This window comes from Balearica regulorum, chromosome 10, assembly GCF_011004875.1.
Source record: "Balearica regulorum gibbericeps isolate bBalReg1 chromosome 10, bBalReg1.pri, whole genome shotgun sequence".
In the NCBI taxonomy this organism is placed as follows: domain Eukaryota; kingdom Metazoa; phylum Chordata; class Aves; order Gruiformes; family Gruidae; genus Balearica; species Balearica regulorum.
This window is the reverse complement of record NC_046193.1, coordinates 1851211-1876081: the sequence shown is the minus strand read 5'-3', so window position 1 is coordinate 1876081 and position 24871 is coordinate 1851211. Positions and strand designations below refer to the sequence as shown.

At 38.5% G+C, this 24871-nt stretch overlaps 1 protein-coding gene across 14 annotated transcripts in view; it reads right to left on the bottom strand.

The window, feature by feature from the left end:
• The window catches only part of IQSEC1 (IQ motif and Sec7 domain ArfGEF 1), a 337175-nt gene that overhangs the window by 169645 nt on the left and 142659 nt on the right, over positions 1-24871 (bottom strand). For 3 of the 14 annotated variants that reach the window (XM_075762678.1, XM_075762694.1, XM_075762677.1), the window contains exons 3-4: positions 19542-19631; positions 10702-10788 (exon numbers count right to left, since the gene is read on the bottom strand). The exons of 4 other annotated variants lie outside the window; for them this stretch is intronic. In XM_075762678.1, the coding sequence (XP_075618793.1) occupies positions 10702-10788; positions 19542-19631 (177 nt within the window). Of the gene's footprint in view, positions 1-10701; positions 10789-19541; positions 20001-24871 lie in introns of those variants that run through there. 7 more of the 14 variants (XM_075762680.1, XM_075762684.1, XM_075762682.1 and 4 more) reach the window with 3 other exon arrangements.

Here is a 24871-nt window from a genome sequence, read left to right as displayed (position 1 = left end):
CTGCTGTGCACATTTTGTGACATTAAAAGAAAACGTGAAACGTACCTGCACATGAAAAAAAAAGTTCCTAAAGCCAAATACCCTGTAAATAGCAGCGTGGTACCCTTAACTGAATTATTATAATTAATTCAGTAGAGGTAGAACAGTAAAACTAGAATTTCTGTTGTTTTGACAGCAGAAACATCTATCTAGTAGTTTTGATATTGTTTCATGCTTTTTAAAAATAGTAATTATCAATTTCTTTATCTGAAAACCTACTAGACATCACCTATGGATTAGTTGCTTCACTGTATGTTTGTCTTGTTCTTATACTCCTTTCTGCATAACCATCGGACACCTGACAGTAGGATGCAGAATATCCCATATGGTATTCAGATGTTGTTAGACATGCACCTTCCCTGGAACATTTTCTGCATTACAACTTGACAAAGGTAGAAGCAGAGTAAACTACACAAGCAAACAATGTATTTATGATAATAATTATAAAATAAATAAACAACATTGACGGTAAGGCATGCTGGCATATATATCCATTTTGTCATTCCACATGATCAAATACTTCTCCATCTGCAGTGCTAATAGCAGGCAAAAGTAAATACAGATGGCTTCCTCCTTTGTTTTCATCTACAGCTTCATGTAATAAAATAGGCCATATTTGTAATGATTGACTTACTGCGAAAGCTTTGAGACAGACTGCATTGGAGCTCCCCCTAGCCACCATTTCAGGAACTATTCAATTACTGTAAAAATACTCCAAAAATTCTAGCCCTCAATCCTGGCAACAACATAAAGATAGCAAGTACCTTCTTTCACAGATGCTTGTGTAGGTATTTCTGGGTTTACATTTTCTGAGAACTTCCTGCTCCATTTCAGTATTTGAGGTGAAAAAGGAATTAGCGCTGCACTTCAAAACGGCCAGTCTGGCAAATCGGTATGACGTACCATGAATGTCACCCTTTCAAAACTGCAGGTCAGGAGATTTCAGAGGGGACTAAGTGTCTTTGGGCAAGCAGCGTCTTCTGAATGTGCGTCCTGAGCAGCCAAGTCCCCACCTCCTGACAATGAACCCATGACTCACCTTCAATGCTACTTCATTCTGATCAGCAGATGACATTCTGCCATCTCCAGACACCTGCTCAAGTACGGAGCTTCCTTGGCCATAAACTATATAAGTAATTCAAATTCATTATGAATCTTGAGTTGCCTGAAATTGTGGCAATCCATATTCAACTACATAGCTGGTGGGATGGCTAAGGGAAAATTTTAAAAGCTTGGTTTCAGTCACGATTAAGATCTATACCCTATTACATTTTTCAGAGGATTATTTCTTCCCCTCATGTTATACAGTACTTTGCTTCAGCTACTTAGAGTTATTTTAAAGTCTACTTTGGGAGATGAGTCTCTAACTTATCACAGTTGAACTGGTTTTTGCTCCATCTAGCGGTGCATAAAAGTCTGTACCATTCAAGCACAAAGTGTCTGCACACACTGCTCTGAGCTGTTTTAATGACTTCCCACATCCAGTTAGAGAGAGGAAATAATACTTGTGTAGAAAATAACCACAAGTCAGCAGTTGCTCTGCAAAACTGAAGTCCCACCCACTTATTTCAGGCAAAACCACTCAAAAGAGTGGAGAGGAGGAGAGGAGAACTCCACTCTGCAGAAAAAAACCAAAACAACCTGATCCTAACAGGTGCAAGGTGCCAAAGGAATAATTCCCTAACTGAATTCCTCCAAAACAGCAGCTTTTCTTCAATCCTTTGAGTTCCTGAAGACATTTGGTGTACAAAAATATGAAAAAATGCCATTTCTACTCCACCTTCCATACCAGAATGCACAATAAGAGTGTCTTCACTCTTCACAAAACCAGTGCAAATTTATCTAGGAATCAGGAGAAAGAGGAAATTTTTCCACTTTCTCTGTTTTATAATAACGTGCACAGCATTTAGGTCATCTACTTTTAAACTCCGGTTAACTAAAAGAGAACCCCTACTAGGTTCTAGTGCTAAATCCCAAGATTCACAGCATGTTTTATTTAGCCAGCCATGATTTATTTAAAAAGGAAAATGTTTACTTCTGCATTTCTGACTTTCACTGCATCAGGGAAGGTCAGCTTCTCTATGTGCTCCATGAAGAGTAAATGCCATGATTTGATGATACTATGGATACCAACTCAAACCGTTTCAAATGCCAGCAACTTATAATGACACTATTTTCCCTTAATTGGAAAACTACCGGATAGAAAACAACCAATGATAGTATCCCGTTACAGCTAATAACACTGATCAGTCCTTGACTTCATTTTCTCCTGAGACACATCATTAACTACAACCACATTCAGGATAATCAACCGCTGTCTCTTCAAGGCAAAAAGGCTGGCACCTAGAGTTGGTGGGTTTAATTTTCATGTTTAAATAGTTGTCTTTCTTCTTTGTTTTCCTTTACACAAATACATAAAAGATACTTATTGAAAGACTGGACAAATCTTACCCTATGGAAGAGAATAATTACAGTGCTTCAGTTCAGTACACTGAGTAGAGAGAGTTAATTACTGTTTACATTTGGGAGGGAGATAAGCAAGTCAAAATATCAGAAATTCCTACTGTTTTTATCTTAGCAAGCAACTCTAAGAAACAGTAAAAAGCTGAAGACGACCAAAATTGTGAGAAACATCCACACTTTTCAATGTTTTACCCTGCTCAGTAAACATCAGAGCACTTCCAAAGATATAATAAACTGCAGTAATCTACTACACAATCTTTGCATACATAATTTTCAAATTTTACAGTGGGAATAAAAGTACTTCATATATATTTTAAGGGCAAGTGATTGAGAAACACATGAAACCAAGGAACATGCAATACTAAATAACAGAAGCAGCCACATATTGTTTACAGTCTGCAGTCAGAATAAAGGATGTGGACAAACTTGCAAAATGATGAAGGCACATTAGCCTTCTGCAAGCAAAGTCTTCCTTAGGCCTCGGACACTTCACAATCATACCTAAGACAAGCACAAGAAAACATTTAACAGGAAGGATAGAAACAGTAAATGAAATCTAACTGAAAAGCAAATAACCTGTATTCTGTTTTTTTATATAGATTCCTTCAACGTCATGAAAAAAAGCACATTGTACAGGATGAGAACGAGCCTCATGCTACCTTCACAGTTCTTCCCTTCTTGATCCTGATGATTCTCCTTTTATCCCATCCTCAAAGCTACAAATAACTACAAATAAAGATCAGCTTTTCACCTTACACCCAACCACCTTAGCCTTTACATGAGCTCCAGACAGTCTGGAGCAATATTTTAACTCACGATAGCAACAACAGTCTTAAGAGTCTTTCACTCCCACCACCCCCCGTCAGTTTTTCTTTCTTGCTAGCTTCAGGCTAGTAAATGCCACATCATAGAAATTCTGTTTCCTAGTATAGCTGCTTGGGCTGTTTAAGTTTGGAAGATCCAACCAGCAGAAATCCTCCAGTTATATTAGAGCCACAAGATGTGTCTGGAAAGATGTAATCAACAAAGTGCCTTTTGGGCAATGGTAACTTGGACTCTGTTCTTAGACACCCATGGACATGTTCATATTTATCCTGTCAGAGTTACAGGGCCATTCGATTACAAGTTCATTCCTTTGATGACAATCTTGTGCACAGCTTAGAGAAAAATATTTTCATCAGTTAGGTAACAGAAGAACATGAATAATGATCTTGCACTTTTGCTAATGCATAATACAAGACTTTCACAAACACAGGCAAACAAAATCAGAAGACAGACCTCAAAAAAGGTTAGAAATGTTATCACTCATAGCTAGAGTATCTGCTGTAACAACATTATATGCTGGTTCCTCAGAATAATCAAAAAGCAAAGAAAGAATGGTTAATCTCTATATAGGAACGTTCATAAAATGTCACGTTGGCGTTTGCCCAACCTTGGAACAAACTTCTAGGACTGTTAGCAGTAAAAACAACCTAAGACGGACTCTGAGAAACAGCTCCTCTCCCACCCCACATCCTCAACATTTGGGGAAGAAGAAATCACATTAGTTTCTACCCTTCATACCACATGACCATGTACATACAGTAACAAAACTCACAGTACACTTAAAGACTTATGGTACTGTTTATTTTAGTTCAAAATAAACTGTGCATTTTACGTTTTTTTTACAGTTTACGTGTGTTTTAAGTACTGGACACAAGGAAGAGAGCTGTAGAAAAGCATGGAGAGGAGATTACCAAGCATCAATGGCAAAAATTTACGGCTGTGCCATTCCGAATAACTCAAACTTGACATGAGTTAGAATCCTATGCCATCCATGCAAGCGTCAGTCCCATACACACCAGTAAGAGAGGAGAGATGGACTATACAGATGTAGCACTGACTGCACACTTAGCGACCCCGAGCTTCTCTGTTATCTTGAAGATGGACTACTAGACCCCGAAGGTGGACAGCAGAACTGGTGCAGAACATTATCTTCCCTGCCAAGGAAGAGGAGGGGCAAGAAAGAAAAAAGACAGAGGAACAGAATCATAGGGAACAGCATTAGGAAAATTAAGCTTGAGATTTTTTGTTTTGTTTTGTTTTTAAATCCACAGTGTAACTTGTAAGTACCATCCGATTAACCCATTTCAATCTCAGAGACAGGACTTTCAACACAACAAAGAACAACTAAATGAGCCTAGGCCAACACCTAGAGTTAAACTCTGAGGCAAAAGCTGGGGTCTTTTTTTGCCAAAAAGGGCAATTTCTGGTTTTCCCGTAAGAAAAATTACATTAAGTAGTCATATACATACCCAGCCTACTGTGGCCATGGCTCCTTTATTTTTAACATGTTTAAAAGAAACAGGTATTTTCACTGCCCGTATTCCACTGAAAATGCAGAACAGATGCATTCCCCTTCTGCTGGTGATTTACATACAGAAATACTGATGATGAACAGATCTGCACTTTACTCCTCCCCCCACCTTCTTTTCAAGTAGAAGAACTCTGTTTCCATGCAGAGTTGCCAGCATCATGAATGGTGCTACAAACCAGAAGGCTCAAAGGCTATTAAAGCAGCAGTTTGGAATACCTACATCTGTAATGCTATAATGTGCTTTAAGGCAGGTGGAGGAAGGGATGCCGGCTTAGCAGGAAGCTTGTACGAGGTCACTTCTTTATCAGTAACACAACCACGAGTGGTCATTTCCTTTAAACTAAATAAAAAGCTAAAGGAGGAGGATGGAAAGGAACACAATGAAGGAAGAAAAACAAGAAAATCCAAAAACAAATAGTAAATTTCATGATACTCTGCCAACTCCTGATTGTTTTCAAACAGCTTGCTGTGTTATGAACACAATTCACCATTTTTGCATTGCTAGATCACGTAGGCATCAAGTGGAAAATTACAAGTATTACTATAATTATGCCAGCTTTCCTTTGCCATAGGGTTTGAACACAGATGCCTTATATAATCATCTGAACCTCATACTGACTTAGCACAGAGTATACGATTTGGTGAGAGTTTGGATCTGTTTTGCTTTGTTCATCTGCATATTGCATCTTGGTTGCAATATGCTGGCTGGTCCGAGCTGTGTTGCTTTCACTCCTTTGTTCCATTTGAAAAAAGACTGTCAAGCTTTTAAAGCTCTGCATATTATAAAGAGAGGCTACAGTGCTTAAATGCGCTAAGTTATACAGCTAGGCAATTGCTATTCAGTTAGAAATAAGAATCCTATTCAATAAATTTTTTTTTTTGTAGAAAACCGCAATAAATAGTCATATCTATAGTGCAAAGGATTCTGAATATAGTGCAAAGTTCTGCAGCTACAGCTTCACTTGTGACTAATCATTAACTGGGAAACCACCACAGGACTGAGGAGTCTGTTGTGTATCATGGGATGTCTTTAAGGATGCTTGTGTGAAGGATGTGAAATATTTGCTATGTGTCTAAGCCTGGGAAACAGTATACTGCTCATCAGCTGAAAAAGTAAACCGAGAGTTGCAAAAACCTGTATTTATCTGCCAATAGGTATTTTTCACTTTCAGGAATCTAAGCAAAAAAGTTCCCAATTCTCCTTGATGGTGCCTAGTGTGCAAGAATTCCCAGAGTGCTCTTGAAAAAAAAAATTATGAAAAACCAAACCACTCTAATACAACATAGAAGCATCTGTCACAGCTAGACATCATTGTATGTTAAGCTTCCGTGTTAACCAGTTATGGTAACAGAATAGCTACAATGCCTACCAGTGGCTCAGACAAAAAGAAATAGCACAATCAATCCTTCTATCATCTTCCATACAGTGGTTTGTTGCATGTAAGCCAACATTACCTGGTGAAACAAAAATTCCACATTAAAATTGCATATAAGTACAGTATTTTCAGAATAATGTTTTTACCTCCCAGAGGTGCTGATTAAACATTAAGCAGGTAGAGACTGCAAGAAAATGATGGGATTTCTTTGGTACTATAACATCCTTTGCATTATCTTTTTGTTTTCACAGGTATCACTGGGGAAAAAAAAAAAAAAGAAAAGAAAAATCTCTAGCTTCAAGATTTTGAAAATGGTCTTTGGACATGATAAGGGCATCTAATTTAATATTAGAAGGATGGAAGGTAAAGCGGATGGAGAAAGGAATGAGTGAAAGCCAACATTTCATGCAAATCAGAACAAGGAAATCATAATTATGAATAAACGTATCACATGAAAGATGCTTAGATATTAGTGGTAAGCAAATCAGTCCACAGTTGTAGTTGCGTATATCAGTCTATTACATATCCATACAAAGAATACTGATATGAATATGATTTTATATTCCCAAGCACGGCCACTCTTCTACATTGTATCTTCCTGTGTGAAGCCATTCCTACAGCCATTTCTGCTGTAACACTCATCACACAAAAGCCTGAGTAGCTGACAGCTACAGTAGCGTTAGGGCTACAGGGCATTAAACCAAAGCAAAACCAAATCACCCCCCCCTAATTTCAGCAGAGTAGGAAGCCTTCTCTAAGGGCGGGCTAGTGAACTATCCCCAGACTGTAAATGAACCCTCCATGTTCAGGAGTGGTGTAAACAGCTTGAGTAACTTGAAGGTTCAAGTGATATACTCAAAGTCAACAACCATGAGGTGCCCAAAGGTGCGTGTATGTTGCTAGTATAAGGTACCTAGCACCTATACAGACAGGCTGAAGTACTAACTGAAGTTTGTTTACACAGATGAGTTTAGAATAATGCTGGGCACAGACTGTTCTTCAAACAAGAAGCAGAGATGATTAAATTTACCTTCTCTGAATGCCATTATATGTCTGGGCTTCGCTTTGCACATATTCTAGCTGCAAGGCCACGGTGATCATGCAGGCCACGTCAAGCAAGAGGCTCAGCAACTGAAGTACAAGACCACGTGGATCCAGGCCCTTTTGGAAGCCTCTCCAGGGCATACCACCATCTGCTTTACCTTGCCCCTCACATCAGCCATAAACTCTGTATTCAAACAATCACTAACAAATACTGAGCACCTCATGGAATCTGCAGCTTCCAACTAGACTACATTGTTTTTAGGGCTCTACTTTGGGAGGCAGGAAGAGAAAGGGAGTCAAAGAAGCCATGCTACAGACATTATGGATATGTGGGGGTTTTTCCCCTCCCCAAATAAAATTAAATCAAAAAGAGCAAGCTAACTGGAACACAAACATACAAATAACTAATGGGAAGTACATTATCTGCTTAGGCTTCCTAAGACTTTTCTTACAATGGGAGAATACAAGATAACTTGTATTATTTCTGTTTTGAACATTGTAAAATGAGCAAGCAAGGGATTACTGCAATAGCTGCAGTTATTAAAAATGCATTATTTCCCTATTAACAATTCAAAACAGATGCCAAAGATCGTCTTGACTAGAACTAAAACTGCTGGAGTGAATAAAACATCCAGCAATTAGCTAACAGCAAATCAGAGATGCTCCAGATTTCACTGTAATGCATTCATTAATTGCTTCTTTCAGAGTAAATTTAATGTTTAATTCTGGGCTACAAAATTAATCCCTCTGTGTATTTTCTAAATAAAGCCTCAAAAATGAAGTTAGAATGAAACATCCATTTCTGTTAGTTTTGTTTCTAATGATTTCTATTTATAAATTGATAAATGCAAAGACTAAAAGCTAAATTTAATACTATTAAATGTATGTGGAAATTTAGAGCCCAGTCTTGTTAGTGTTCTAGTAGCTGATTTTCATTTGCAGCAATAGGATTCCCATATACAGGTCATTTACAAAAACAGGTGCATAATTCGTACTTGACTACGAGATTACAGATAAAGCAATGTCAATTTGTAACTATCAGTTTGAATACAACAGCTTCAGAAATTTAACTCAGGGGTAAACCAAATTCCTGACACGAGGAAGACTGTAACAGTCTGGCTCTATCACACCACCACATTTATGTGTAGGATACTACCTGGGACAGCACTAAAATCACTGTCTAATTTGAAACTAAATTCTACAGGACAACATTGCAGCTTTTTTTTTTCCTTCCCAAGAACAGAGTGCTTCAGGAGCACAGGATAATTTTTGTTTGAAGAGACTTCTGGGGGTATCTATAGCCCAGTCCCCTGCTAACGCAGGGCTAACTACATCAAGTTGCTCAGGGCTGTGTCCAGTTGGACTGACTATTGCTGAAGACAGAGATACCACCTCCTCTCCTGGTCTCTGTTCAGTGTTCAGCTGCATTCATGGTGAAATTCCCCTCTTTCCTCCACCTTGTATCGAACTGGAATTTTTCCTGTTGCGCTCTGCTGGCTCATTAGCATCTTTTGCAAAAAGCTCATCTTACCCTGGTAACTTGTGTGTTGGGCTGGGGGAGAGGTAAGAGGAGAACAAGGCCACTTCTAATCCCTGAAGGCCCTCATCTAATCCCCCACAGTAAACCAGGAGGTTAGCACAGATCGTGTGCTGCTGGCAGATCTAGGCTGGTTAGCCAGGAAAGGGAGTGAGACCCATTGATTGCTGCATTATCCTTAGGTGAATAAGGGCAAAGCTACGATACTATGAGTTGTTGGAAGTTCCCACACCTCTACTGATCCTAGCTGAGTTATGGCTACATATGTACGCATGGTTGGAGAGTTTGAGACCTGAACTTCCTTGAGAGCAAACAAGGTCAATGATGAGTTTCTTCAGACACTCCAATCCTTACACAAAAGCTGAAGGTTTTACAGCGTATGTCTGGGTATTATCCAAATCTATATACTGTTTTATGCATTAGCGCTCTAAAAATGGTACATGCTTTACAGATCCAGCCACACTTAGGGCAGTTATTTTTTTACTGCACAAAGACAGGAAAAAAGCTAGAGAATGTTAGGATTTTTAAAGCACAAAGTTATGCTGCTATAAGTTTTGATTCCAGAAGAAATACTACCAATAAAAATAACCTACATGGGGCAAAATATTGAAACATGCAAGAAACAACCAGTTTTCCTACCAACATCGCTACAGGAAGATCTCTATCAGTCCTTAAAATTAGAGCATTATGAACTAAGGACAAAGAAAAAATAAAAGCCTCATTAAAAAGCAAGTGGGGAATCCAATACAGTTCAGGCCCTGCTCCTCACTGAAGGAATACTTAAGTTGTCTTACAACTCAACTATGGATTCACTACCACCAAATAAAACTAAGAGCTCTGATGGGAGAAAAACCCAAACATACGAACAGATGCTGCAATGTAAAACAACAGAATGAATTCAAACATGCATGGTTAGAGATAACTAAGAGATGAAAAATTCAAATCAGAAATATGTTTATGCATTTACAGATTTAGGATTCATTGTTTGTTTTTGTCTTTCCTTATCACCAGTGCAAAGCAATTTGAGTTTTCAGCACCAGACTTTCAATATTTTGATATTAATATTATTCATGAGCTGGCAATTATCACTAAGTTAATCACTAATAGTAAAAGTAAAAATTAAACAATTTTTTCATGACATGCACAATTTCTTAACAGTTTTCACATTTCTAATTACTTAGATCAGCTGTTCTTTGATGCTTCTAGAACATGTCTGTTAAAATAAACACTCGCACTGACAATGAATTGTACTAAGATGCTTAATTACTGCTCTCCATATTTGATCAAAGAGAACTTAGAAAAGACATAGTAAAGACATCTATGTTAAATAAAGCATTACTAGCTGGAAAACAAATCTTTTTATATATTCAGGGCAGACTCTGCTTGGCATCAAGGGCCTGCATCTGTTTAAAACCCCCTTACTTCCATTCAAATCCAAAGGCAGCGCTGAGCCTTTTGCAGGTCCGTGCCTTTAACCTTGAGGGTGCCACAATACCTGGCTTACCTCACATACTGCCGTGAAATATTCAGGGGGTAAAAAAAAAAAAAAGTGTTGTGCAGAACAACATCAATCTCCTACAGAAATTACATAAACATTTCAATATGTTTGTTATGTGAGAACTACATCTACAACTAGCTTCTTCCTACCTTTCAAAGAGTCTGGGGGATGTGCCTCTTAACACATGAAACTCATTTTACTGTATAATTGAGGAGTGCCTGACAGAAGCGAACAGAACTGTCCCATGAGATGTTAAAAATGTTTGATATGTTTTTCTAATACTCTTCTTTCTTTTAAAACTTAAACTACTGTTCCTTCTCTTACGTCAAATCGTAACGTTAGATCTCTCTTCAGAAATAAAAAGTGGGTGGACCATATCTACTCTTACCTGTACTCTGAGTGTGTGGCAGGGACAGCTAGCTGGGTATGGTACAATGGAGCTGGACAGCAAAACTGGTGCAGAGTATTTAAAGACCTACGACACAAGGAAAAACACAAAGTCAAAACACCAGGTGTTTAGAAAGGGGCTTTTTAGGGAAAAGCAGGTGCTAATAGGTATATTTGAAACTCATGAAATGTGACGTACAGCTGTCAATTCCGGATCACAGGAAATAAAAAGGGAAATAGTCCCATGGTTTAAAAATACACATCAAGAATGACAGTGATGAACTGTTGCAATGAAGAATCAAAGTTTTGTTGCAAGATTAAGATCAAATGCCAATTTAAGACTTTGGTTTTGCCTTGCCACGTGGAACAGAGGCAAAAGCTAAACATTGAGGGTTAAAAGTCCTATGGAAATGAAGCTTCAGACTTGCATGTTACTCTGCACCAGTCAAGCTGTTTCTTTGTTAATGGAATTACAAACACAGTGCTTAAACATGAGGAGGAATAATGTGATGAACATGGACATAAGCTTTCTTCAGGCCCAGCAATTCTAAACATATTGCAATATGCCACTTATAAATTTGAAAGAACCTAAGATTCACCCAAGTTTTCAATAATATTCTGAAGTGTGCAATACTAATTTAATTGCTGTCATTTGTTCAAAGCATGGGAAAATATGAAAAGCTTTACAACACAAAAAGATATTCTGCACCCCAGATCATTATGTTTGTACTGTTTCATTAAAAACATGGAAGAGTTGCAAAACAAGACGAGGTACTGCATCTGAAGTAAAGCTTAGAAAGTCTTTAAGCAACACATAGTCCACTTCTCAGCATTTTTCATGTTTGCACCAGGAAACACTAAACAAGGTTTAGCACAGTAAGTCCTCCATGATAAAACCACCTAATCAAATTTCGTAAGACACAGCATTCTTCTAGGAAATCATAAAAAAATTAATCAATATTTCCTAGCTCTTACAGCGTGCGCACATGGAAGAAGCAGCCATTAAATTGAAAATCCTCATTTAACTTATAAGCATCCAAAGTGACTATTAAATAGAGACTGTGTGTATGTGTATATACATACACCTTTTTTCACCCCCTCATCTTTTGCTTGGCATCTTGACAAATGTTTTCAGATGACTGATTTTGGTTCTTATGCATCCCTGAGGCTTAAAGTGAATCCTGTGAGGTCACTTTCTTATAAGATCAAACAGAGTGGTTGAGCAAAAAAAGTCAGTCTTTGTTCAGAAAGGAGTCAGTTACTAAGCCTTTTTAAAAAAAAAACCAAGGTCAGCCTGTTCTGATTTCTGTTGGGAACGGTGTGTCAGCAACTGCACAGCCAAGATGAGTTGGATTTTCTGTTTAAAGATAGGAACTGATGGTAACTCCTGTAAAGTACTTGAGGTTTTGGAAACAGAAGTGCAACACAATTCAGTCACGAGGCAGATTGCCATCATGGGACGTACCCTGCTAATGCCTCGTAGTGCACAATTACTAATTGGTGACACCTTCAAACCACTTGGAAAGATGACCGGAACAATTCTAAAGGAAGATGGACAATGTTACTGAAAACATTGATGGACCATGATAAAAGCAGTTAGAACACGCAAAAGCTGTATTTTCTGACAAGAAAAGCATATGATATTCACACAAGTTACTCCACACAATTCACCGACCAGGGTAGTACATTATAAGTGTGCATTGCACAATAGTCTCACATTGGGTAGGGAAACAGATGACACTGATGAAATCGCTGCTTCTTGCTTTGTGAATACCTAATTTTTTTCAGTAGAAGCAAAAGGAGGAAATTAGTATGAAGGTGTCACAGATTCCCTTCCCACCACCCTTTTTTTCCATACAAATCTCTCTATTCTCATCAATAGTACCTCTTTCTTCAGAGAATAAATCAGTAAACATATGAAAGAATGTCTGGATTCAGTTCTGCTCAACAAAGCATTGTGAACAGAGCTTGCGCCTAGCTATTCCAAAAAGAATCTGCCCACAAGGCTGCAGAGATCTGTCCTACTCTGACTTCCCTAGGTTCCAAAAAAATCTAAACAATAAAGAAGAAAGTTCTCCCTATAATCTCAGCTTGCTCATCTGCAGTTAAGGTTAATACTCACCTATCGCACAAGACTGGTAGGAGCTCAACTGCTTTGAGTTTCTTTTCGAAGGTGCAGTAGAAATGCAAAAGTCCAGTCACCTTGATAGCAAATAAGAAGTGCCAAAGGTTTGTCAAGTAGTAACTACACTGGCGCTCTGTGTGTCATAGGTGCAGGTATGGAGTAGATAAAACAGATGACAATGTTCAACTGCAGGCTTGTAATTAAGTTACCACATATCATTGCTGTGTTCCAACAAGAACGTCTCAGATGTCAGAGATGTATGTTCAATACACAAGGTTAGATTTCAGCCATTTCTTAGAGTGTTCAAAGATAGGCTCTTTGTCCAGCTAGTTACAGAAGCAAACATGAGGTTTGGACACTGCTCCAAATTTTAAAATTCAGGATTTCTTGACCCAGTGTTTTGGTTCCTCTGGATCTCATCGACTGATGCCCGATCAGCCTGACAAAAGATGAGGTTCAGGCTTTACAACCTCTATCATAGCATACTAATTTCACCCACAGCAAATCCACTTTCTTCTGGTGCAATCTAAGATTCACATGTGTCATTTTGTGCTTTCAATCACCTGCTAAGACAGTACCTCCATTCATTAATTTCTCTGGAACATATCAGAAAGAGTTCAAGATTCAAATGCCTTTTTTTTTTTTAAACTATACAGCTAGATTTTTCAATCAGCCTTCAACACAAGTTTGCATTCAAAACAGAACTGATTTGGCAAGCTGTAGCACCTAATGACATCCGAAGAAATATATTTGAATAATTTGAAGAAGTAATCACTTCCCCTGTTCACAGTATCATAGATACTTGGCCCTATTAAAGTTTAGTTTCTTCATATCTAACCTGGCTAAATTGATGAATGCTTCTTCCAGTAATTTCAGTTTCTGAAACATCACTGCAACATCCCAGCGGACACTTTGCAACTTCCTGCCTCCAGGCCATGTTTCTTCCAGCTCTCCCCAAGTACTAATAGACAGGTAACCACTAGTCAATTTTTAAAGAAAGTTCTTTTGAGAACAGACTAGTCAAACAGCAAAACCGTAACCAAATCTAAAGCAAAACCTTGAAATCGCATCTCCCTCAGGATACCAACATAACAAGAAAAATCCAGCTATGAAGTAAGTATGCAGCCTCAAAGTAGGTTTAACTGTTCCTCTCACTTCTGTATAAATTCCATTGTTTGCCATTAAAACCACTCATTTTAACAACATTTCATATCCTTCAGTGAACAGAAATTCCCACTCTTTCCACTCTTTCAGTACTAGAAAGTACTAGTACTAGTAAGTACTAGTACTACTTGCTTAGACATACAAATAAAGAGAAAGAGATTACTGATAATCACAAAGGTACAAGTATATTTTTCTCCCCTTTTCTCTTACAATCACCAACAAGGCTCCCAAACTCAGTAGACAATTTTCTCAATATTGGTTTTAAAACAACCTGGGAGAACAGAATACCAGGCTATTAACAGGAAATTACTTTTGCTTTAACAGGCTATCTCCTGTTTTCAAAATGTCCTCTTAGTAGGCTGGTAACCATCCTCCTGCTCCTGGCAACGGGGTAGTGCTGCTGTGCTACCAGCTGTAGCAAGCACCACATCCATCCAGTGAAATCTTGAGAGCCTGGAGAAAGCTCGTCCTCCCAACTCTGAATAGCACGTGGTATTTAGTACAGGATATGATATCCAACCCTTTTTTATTTTGCTAGTGTTTAATTTTAAGCATGTGTAAACCTGTGAGTAGGTTGACAGCATTATTAAATCATCACTGTGGTAGAACTTCTTCCTAACAAGATTATCAGCTTTCAAACAGAAGAGACTGAAAGACTGTCGTCTCATGGATATTTAGTAAAAGTGTATTGGAAGACAGCTGGAAGTAATGTTGCCTTTTTATAAAGTTAATGATGTGGCTGATGACAGGAGTTTGTTCATCTTAACTGCTGCGTTTTTCTACAGACGTATTACTTCATACACTACTCCTCCTCTTTGTATGAAATAACAATCTGTTCACCTCCATCTGCCAGTATTCTTCCTTTTCTTCTGGTACATTTTTCCACGAGGTGCTGTGTTCCAATGAGTATGTGCAAGCATCAGGAAAAATTTATACCAGCACAGCCCCCTATACTACCTCAGGCACTCTATAGCTGGTGCTAGTTAACACACATCCTTCTTAAAATTAGATTGTAAATAGCAGAAGTGGTAGACAAGTTCATCCCCTATATAAGCCCATTCTCTTCAATGTCTTCTGAGGTAGCTAAGAACTATTTGTTTGATTAGATTCATGTCTACGAGCTAATAAAAGGAATACTTCCATTTCTCAGTATTTTATTCTGATGAACAACATTATTTTACAAGTTGAAAATTTTCTCTCTCATGTCAAGCCAGAGTTATGGCTACAGCTGAGATTAGAAAAGACTGTAGTTAGAACACTAGTAAAGTCTGTCCTGTTTTCATTTAATAATCTAAGCATTTCTGTAATGAGAAACAAAATCTAAAATATAATCAAACTGATCTCCAAATAGGTGACAAACAATAAAAGTCATAACAATACAGACTCATATAAACTCCAGCTAAAAAGTTTGCTTACTAACATGTTTATTAACATGCTAGAAAGGCTTTCAGAATCAACACACTGACTGAGCCCACAAGACAGCTTGCTTTTTGGAAACTCCCCCCAGCAGAGGAAACAGCAGATAGCTTTATATGGGAACTCACAATCTCCTCATAGTCCAAGTCTGATTGTAGCTGTCTCTGGATATGTCCACTAAAAGGTGATTTAACAGATGATCCATTCACACTTGCAAGGACAAATTCCTACTGTTCTGACATCAAAACCAGTCCTTTCACTACTCAGATCTTCACCCAAAATACACAGGACAGTATGATTTTGGCTTTTGCAGAAGCACTGAAAAACCTTTTTTTTTTTTATTCCACTCATCCCACTATGTCTCCAGCAATCTGTAGCCAAGTACGTCAAGGAGAGGCTGTAGTGGCATGTAGTAAATACTATGTTTTTCCACAGTGTTCGTACTAATTACAATCTTTCCTCTACATACTTTTTTGAATGGCGACTATACAAAATCAAATGCTGTTATTGCTTTTATGGTTACATATATAATAACCTTACAGTTCACATGTATTTGGCAGAGATCATCACACATGAGAAAAGACTACAACTAATACTTTATTCCTATCATTTCCTTTAAACAAGATGGCGTTCTGTACACAGCTTCTTGGACACCAAATTGCAGGAAGGCAACGAGACAACTCATGGCAAGTAAACATCAGTATCATTACCTCGCACCATAGTCTGAGAGTCAAGAAAACCACGCAGGTATCATAATGTAGCACAACCGTATGTTCTAGACCTGCTACAATGTCTTCTCCCTTCTCCCCTCTCTGTCCCCCCTCCCACGCAGTGGTCATATAACCTAGTTAAAACCATTATAGGATAGGATTTTTTCTTAATAAAATTTAGAGACAGTTTCACTAGGTATCAAGGATGTTCAGTAAAATCTGCAGTTCTAAGAGACCAGCACATGTAGGCTAGAGTACAGACTACTGAATTTTGCTCAAGAATATAGAAATTTGTCATCAAAATTATTAAATATCAGCATTTGTACATGTTGCAGCAGGAATGTAAATGCATACGTTCTCGTTTTGAATAATACTACCCCTTATGTATTCCCAACTCAAGTGTCCACAGCTGGATTTTTCAAAAGAATGATTAGTTATGCTTTCACTGTCTTCTCCTCCATCAAAAGGGCCTTAAAATAATTATCATCTCTTGGGAGAATAAAACCAGTACCATCACAGCACACTAAACAAGAAACACCAGTTATTCTTGTCCCATCCTAGAACACAATCCTTATTAACATCATAGATAAGTATTTTAAAAATAATTATGATAAAGTTTCTTGGTTTCATGAAAATGAAGTCCTAGCCTACATAAATAGGCAAGAGGTGATTATTTTGCATCCTAGCCAATGCGCAGTTTGTAGGCAGTCTCCAGTACTGGGTTAGCTGTAACTAGGGTGAATTTAATTAAGATTGCTAATATGTAGGCACTTATAATTAGGAACATTTATTTCCCTTTTGATTAAGTCTTACTACAAAACCATCTATTCTGAAGGATGATGTACAATAATTTACTGTGCACATAAAATGCGCTTGTACCATTTGTGCTTACTACTCACTTCCAAAATCTGTAGGAAAAACCCCACACAGTTCAAAACTAGAAATAAAGAGGAGCAGAGAGACATGAAGCTGTGTATGATAGAAGGAAAAAAAATTCTTTTAGATTAAATCAGAAAATTGATAGATTCACTGTATCTTTTCTGTATTTCCCACGTCATTAAATTAGGTCCTAGAATTTCTCAAGAAACCACAACTCACATTACAAAATATGGTCACATTTGTAATTTCACAAAGCAATAATCATAGTAAACCCAAATCTAAATAGCAACATCTATACATATTGGATTTGAAGCTCACAAAAGAGGAAAAATAATAATGTACAAAAAATGAAATTACACAGACATAGCATGAGAGATTTACAGCAAGGCAAATCCTATTACTTAAAGCAACGTACAATGACTATGTGCTATTCAGTGCTGCATCTGAAAAAATGCTTCTGCTAATCCTAGTAGTTTGACATTGCTGTTTAGCTTTTTTTAGAACAGCAACAATCTAGCTTTTTACATTTTATTTTCAAGATGTAAGAGAGAGAGTTTATTTTCAAAAGGCAAAAGTCCTTAGCATATATATTATTAGAACGTTGACAGATTTATAGTATTTAAGTTTTCACCCCAAAACTTACGCATGTATTAAAAAGCTGGTGTATTTAACTGTTTAATAGATGTTTTCAGTATTCAGAACAGATCAATTTTCAAGAACATGAAGATTTTTTTTTTGTGTGTGTCTGTGTGTGTGTATATATATATGTTCTAGAGAGTTAGTTCTAAAAAAGCTCCCAGGCTTACATTTTCCTTCTCCTCGACTATCAGCATCAACTTTTTTAAATAGGAGTTAAAATACAGAATTATAGGAGAAGTCGTAGTTAGTATCTTGTTTTCTACAGCAACATCCTGAGGTAGGTAAAAAGATATCAAACACGTAAGCAGTAATAGACGAAAATACTGTACAAGAGGGTTCTATAAATAAGACTACAACGTCGCCACTGTTGAAGAAAGTAACCTACAGAGATTAAACATTCTTTTAACATCACACAATAAGCACTATAAGAAATTCTGTCCCCTGCTGAGAGTTAAAAATCCCCAAATCCCAGAACTCAAATTAAAATGGAGTCTACATAAACATTACTACCTGTCCCTTGTATAAACATACGGCATTATATTTAAAGCTGATCCACGTATACCTGGAAGGCTACAACCTGTTTTCCAAGTCCACTTTTCCTATTTCAACTTGCTATGTACAGTTCCAAGTTTATTTTGATTTTGAATCATTTCAGCTTAACCATTCATACCATCACAGTAAAACAAAAAGCTAAAGAAAACTTAAGAACAGATTTCAGTACTGTTTCAATATTCATTTTGAGTAGCATATTCTTGAATGGTTGATCTTCCTATGCCTGCATGTGGACAGCGCTACTGAACATGAAGCAGATTTACTCAAATTAGGACCCTCATAGGCACTATTAAAATAACTGAAAGACTACAGATGACAATTGCATCTGCTTAACGTATGATCCTCTGGCAAACCTAAATTTAACCCTAAAGGGAGAGGATCTTTAACCAGACTTCAGAAATACAAACAGCAGGTACAGCCATTTCAAAACACTGGATTAGAAGTGAACCACTGATGGCAGCGAGGGTGGGTGGTAGAGGACGACTTAACTGCACGCTCATGTCAATTTTGTTCTGATTTTTCCCTGAAGCGGAACAACATTGCAGTACGGTTTAAGAGAAAGCTCATAGGAAGGGTCATGTGGAACCACTAGAATTCAGCTGAATAAAACCACCCAGTGTGGTTTCCATACACACCCTGGTGCCGACGCCACAAACAGTATGCAAACTTTAGCATCGTCCTTCCCCTGGCTACAAGTGGATAAGCACTTAGCTCTTCTGCCAAAAGTGACAACTCATGGGAAGCGCTGCTGCACTGCATTAAATGAATGAAATATTAAACTCCTGCTGTGCTGACTATGTTTGAGAAACCGTTCAAGTAAATAATAAGCAACAAATGCATCTTATCTTTAGGTTTTGATCAAGCATATATATGCAATGACAATAAAACCACAGCAACATTTTGCCTTATTGATATATATATTGTTAAGACTGCAGTCTATATCCTTGTATTAATATTTATGTATTTAAAAGACAGATTACACTTTCATATGACAAAGCATTGAAACAAAATGGAAGAGAGATTCTTGACTCGTCATAGACAGAATTCCTAGCATCCTGCATTACTTCTTATACGCAAAGTGGAGGTTTTATATAGGGTTGGGGTTTTTTTTCACTGCTAAACATAGGCTTATTCACTTTACGAGGTTAAATTTTTAAATACTGATATGCATAAACACAATCATCAGCTGTGCATTTCAGATATACAGATCACTCATCTGCCAAAAAGGTAACACCCTAAAAATGGTTCGTGGAAAGAAACCTACCAAACAATAAACTGATCACTACTCCCACTTCTGGAATCCTCAACACAGATATCAGAGACGTGATGACAGATGAAGAAGGAAAAGGTACTCACAAATAACACCTTCTGCAAGCCATCCTTGAATGTATTGTGGGTTTGGTATTTATATTTTCTTTCACGCAATCTGAGGTAGAAAAGCTCTTTCTTAAGAAAAAAAAATAAAAAAAAAAATCACATTCACAGCTTTTGCATGCTCATTCAAGATCAGCCACGGTGGAACATCACAGATAAGTAAGCTGGTGATGTAACCAGCATCAAGCACTGCATCAGATAAACCCAAAGGCTCTACAGGGTTATATTTTGCAAAGCCAAAAGGTTTTTCCCAGAGAGGAGGTTTAGCAAGCATAAACCAGCCACGCTGTTTTCACTTTCCTGGTGGGCTTGCTTTCTGCTTCCAGAAAAAGTCCCAAATCTGTATTTATTATTAAACTTCATCACCGAGAAAAAACAACATGCTTTCTCATTTGATATTTAGACTGAAATATAAAAGCACCAAATGTTGCATTTTCGAATGCACCATCTCTGTACGAACACTGTAGTACAGTCCAAACCAAGAAAAGGCCATTGGTCCTTTTATCTCCATGGTAACAGCAGCATCTGTGAAGACGAACCGTATTCCCTCTTCACTGCAAAGTCAATTTATAGTCACATACTATGACATAAACTGATAAGACAGCAAAGCTAATCAGCAGCTAGGAGAAACAGGAACCAAAGTGTGAGATTAAGCTCTTGCTCAAGAGAATGTTCTTCTGTATATAGTATTTCTCATGTGAAAATTACAAAATGAATAACCAGATCAAGCTGTTCCTTTGAGCTGATCCAGGTTGGGAATTTGTGAACTTCCCAGTTTAGCTAACAAGGATAGTTGCTGAATATTTTATAGCATAAGCTGCTTGTTTAAATCTCCAGTTATACCCTATTAAACGGGGAAACAATTAAACAAAGTTGTTATTTGCAAAAAAATTACTGAACTACTACTTAAGTTTTACTTTTTCCCTTCAAAGTTTCCTCAAAAGACTTGTCATCATTAGTAGCAACAGCAGAGTGAGAAGTTTCACAACTCTCCAAACTACTGCCCTCCCATCTCCCCCCATGCCCCTTTTTAGCACCATCAGTGGTGCAAATATTTCAGCAGCATCCTGCTTGTGCACTAACAGTCTCTGACTCCAGGGAAATGACCATATGTACAGGCTCAATGAGTCACCTGAACTCGCTTTTGTTTTATTCCTGTCCACAGTGGTCTTTTGTAAAAAACGAGACAAAACAACACAAAACAAAATCCCAAACAAACAAAAAACCACACAACAAAAATTTCCTTTTTTTCCTCTGCTCCCCTGCTTCTTGCCCCACTCCAATGCTCAGCACTCAGGCCTTAAGTGATCAAGACAGCCAAGCTTCCTCCCTTGCTCCATGAATCAGTATAATGACCATCTGCTCACATTATTAAGTTAAATATATACCAGAACACACTGATGAGGGCAGCTCATTTGCCATGGTCAAGTGATCAGTTCATAGCTGTTTCACGGCCAGTTGTCATATTTCCAGAATAAGAGACAGCAGGTGGTCGGCCAAATGCTACTTATCACAGCATTACCTATGAAGTTCCCCAGGCTAAAGAGAAGCATGAACTGTCCAAAATGTTGCTAAATAATGTAACTTTGCAAAACAACAAAAAGATAAGGCAGGAGTTATTCTGATGATCTTTGGTCCAAACTGATTTGCAAATAAATATCTTTTGTGTCAAAATACCCTAAGGTGCTCCCTTTTGGTCAGTCATCGGCCTAAAGCTGAACAGTTAACTTTACAACCTCCCGTTCACCTCCACTTACCTGCCACGCAAATTCTTCCTATGCTGGAAACCAATATAAGGATTTTATCTAGCAGGCATGCACTTAGGTTTACCAACTCATCTTAACCTTCCATCCTGACAAAAGTAAAATTGATGGTAATTTGTAGTATTGTTAGAGTAGCCACAGCCCTGCAGTCCCATCACCGTTGTGTTAGTGCTATGTCAGTGCAACAGGAAACCATAACTAACGGAGAGAGAAGACCCCCAAAATTTCCTGCCCCACGCAGCAGGAAAAAGAGTGAACTACACCGAATCTGGCCTAATGCGGCGTTTCCTAAATAGTTTTGTTTATATAGTTCAGAAAACCTTCACTGTGAGCTTGATACTGTAACTTCAACTCACATGGGCTCATGGCATGGATCAGGCACCTTACCAAAATGACCCCATTCCACAATGAAGACCTGATTTGAAGCACCCCTACCCTGAAACACCCATATACAACACTGCAGGACATTAACAGGAGTGCTTGGTATCTGCTAACTTTGCAAGTTAAATAGCTTTTCCACAAGTTTAGAGGAATACAGACTTAAGTGTTTTTTTCTGTTGCACTGAAGACAGCCTAAAGGTATCTTCCCTTGCTCCAGAGCAGCTTTTTCATGATTCAAATACCACCTCATTTTTAGCTGATACTGAATACAAAGCACTGAAGAAATAGCACCATTTTAAAAGGTGCTTGCGTATTGTGAAATTGCACATCACAGCCAAAACCCTCTAATAGTCATCAATACATCACACAGATAAATGCCTGCTAAGAAAATAAAACTGTTCCATAAAGAGTCCCATAAAACAGCTTTCCAACCTATTGTAAAGTCAAGCAGCTCAATCACTGCTGGTCTATGAGGCAGAGAATATACAAACAGTCTTGTCAGCTTGGTTCGATTCTTCTGTTCTTAAATCCAGTTTCTGCAGATGTCTGGCAGTGCAGCGCACAGGTTGAATGAAAAGTGAAAACTAAGTTATACAAGTATTTAGAAAGGTGCTCTCTGGATGATAATCACTCTGGATCAAGGAGGAAACACTGTGGTTTGGTAAATGGTAAATTAATCTATTAGACTATTTTAGCTATTTTTTTCAAAAGCCCAGTATTGAGGGATATGAAAACCAGACTGAAAAGTCAAATCAATGAGCAAAAGCAAACTGCAGAAGAAAGATGCATTATCTAGATTCTGGCAATGCTAATGCTACAGGAAGGCTCTCAGCTGCTGCATGCATGTTGAATTCTGTATCCCCACAGGTTCAGCGCTGATCCCTACTGCTGGTTCACCCAGATTTCCTACAAGAGTTCTAGCATCAAGCGCATCCAAAAGCAGTAACTCGGTCTGCAGTAGTTTCTTCCTATATGAAAGATGCATTAGTAACTTAATAACTATTCCTCCCTATTCTGTAATGGATGCCATTGAAACTTTAATTTTAGACAGGATAATAGTCACAAAGCTTTTATAATGCATAGCATTTTTGTGTGTGTTTGGTATGAGTTTTCAGTTTGGTTCTAGTTTTTGTTTTGATGTGTCCAGATATAATGACAACTGAGAAAACCACTATTTGGCTCTAAATGCATCTGAGTCCTTACTGTTTTATTCGAGGTAACAGACTGACTTGCACAGTTTATGTTAAGCATGTGCTCAAACTGCTGTTTGAGCCAACATATCTTTAGTTCACTGTCTTCCTCAGTTCTCCCCTAAAACAATATGAAGTTGGCCTGATGAGTAAGCATAGGATAAAGTCTGCCCACGTTTGTATCTTAGCAGACTTAATTAAAATGTTTTACAATTGATTGAATACTACAAACTGAGAAGTTAGTAACTGTGCAGGCTATTTATCCTTACCTTTTAACTTAGAAGAAAGGATTTCCTTCAGAAGAAAAATATAGTAAGTAGGGCAGAATTGGGAACACCAGCAAGATACTTCTACAGTACGTTACTCAACGCCATTGTGTGAAAAGACCTAGACATAAGACGCCCAAATCATTGTCTTAATGAGTTTGCAATCTAAAAGTATTAACACAAAGACTCTGGTCCCCCTGAAATGACTGGGAAGAACTCCCATAAGCTTCAGCAGGGGCAGCTTGACACAGTAAGTGTTCAGTTCTACAGAGTCCTAAGAAATATTTCTCAGCCTCAGAAAAATACTTACAGACTACACACGGTCTGATCTGGATAAAGTTCAGTGCCCTTATTCAATTAAAGCATTGACATCCTTGGGAACACTAAAACAGGGGGCTGCGACCGAACTCCCCAGCAGCAGGAAGGCTCAGCCGTCGCACTTCATCTGCCTGGCAAATCACTCTGCTCTGTACGATGTGCTGAGTATCAGCACTGGTACATAACTGACCACTTCACTCTCACGCTATTAACTACCAGAGTGAGTGCTATAGTCCACTACGCACTTGGGAATGGGTAACAGCGTTACCTACCAGCTGGGCCTGCGAGATATGAGCTGCTCATTTCCCCCTGCCCTACTCCTGCTTCATCTGTATTGAAAAGAAAGTTTAACCTACCCGGTCCTGACACATGCTATATACTTAATTTAAGTTTGTGACTATGAACCTAAGAAGGAAAAGTGATATTTTCTATGTCTATCTTTAAAAATTTAAGTACCAAGTGGCTTGAGTTACCCCTGCGTATGGGGGGCAAAGCTGACAACCATGTTATTTATGTAAGCAACTGGTAATCTGAGAGAGCATAAAGGTTATTTTTATAGGAAAAATATCCATTACTGGCTACAGACTCCCACATATCCACTCTACCATCTGAGACTGAACTATTTCTGAAAATCTGAGGCGCAGATCAAGCCCATCGCGCCCCTGTTCAGCACCAGAGGAGTGTGGCTGAGGCAGGGACCCAAACACGTCAGAGGACGCCATGAACGGCGCCCAGCTCCCAACCACCGTAATTGCCCCAGCAGCCGAACCCCAACACTGGCCACAGCAGTCGAGGGGTCCCCACCATCAGTGAGCAAGGGAAGCGGGTGAGAGGCAGGTGGGTCAGTCACCACAGCCCTTGCTGGTGTCCCATGTCTCTTCTGACGCTTCCCCAGGCAGCAGAGTTCTCTGTGAGGGAAGCCAGGGCTGCCCGGTTCCGGCTGGTTCCGCCCAGTTCCCGCCGCCTCTGAGGCGGCCTCACCTCAGCGCCTCAGGGAGGCTGGCAGCCCCTCCACAGCTGGACAAGGCTGGCCTGCCACAAGAACGTAACTATATATTGCTTATTTCACTATCTGCTTGTACTTTTAATGTACAGAATGTGTCCTCAGAGTAACAGTGGGAAAAAACCCAGCTACGTCAGAGATGCTGTAGTTCTTGGGATATTAAGGAAAAGATAAAATGCTGCTTTTTGTTTCCTGCAAGTGGTGCTGCCCCTCTGTGAAACATTAGCTAACGTGTTGCAGTGATAAAATACACAAGCTCAAAGCAAAAATAAACATTTGTAAAAGGACTGCCAAAATTTTCTCCGGTCAGATTACAGTATTTTCATTTTCAACCACATTTTGAAATCTTTTTCATGAGTGTATATAGCTCTGTTTTGAAGACTCTGAATTC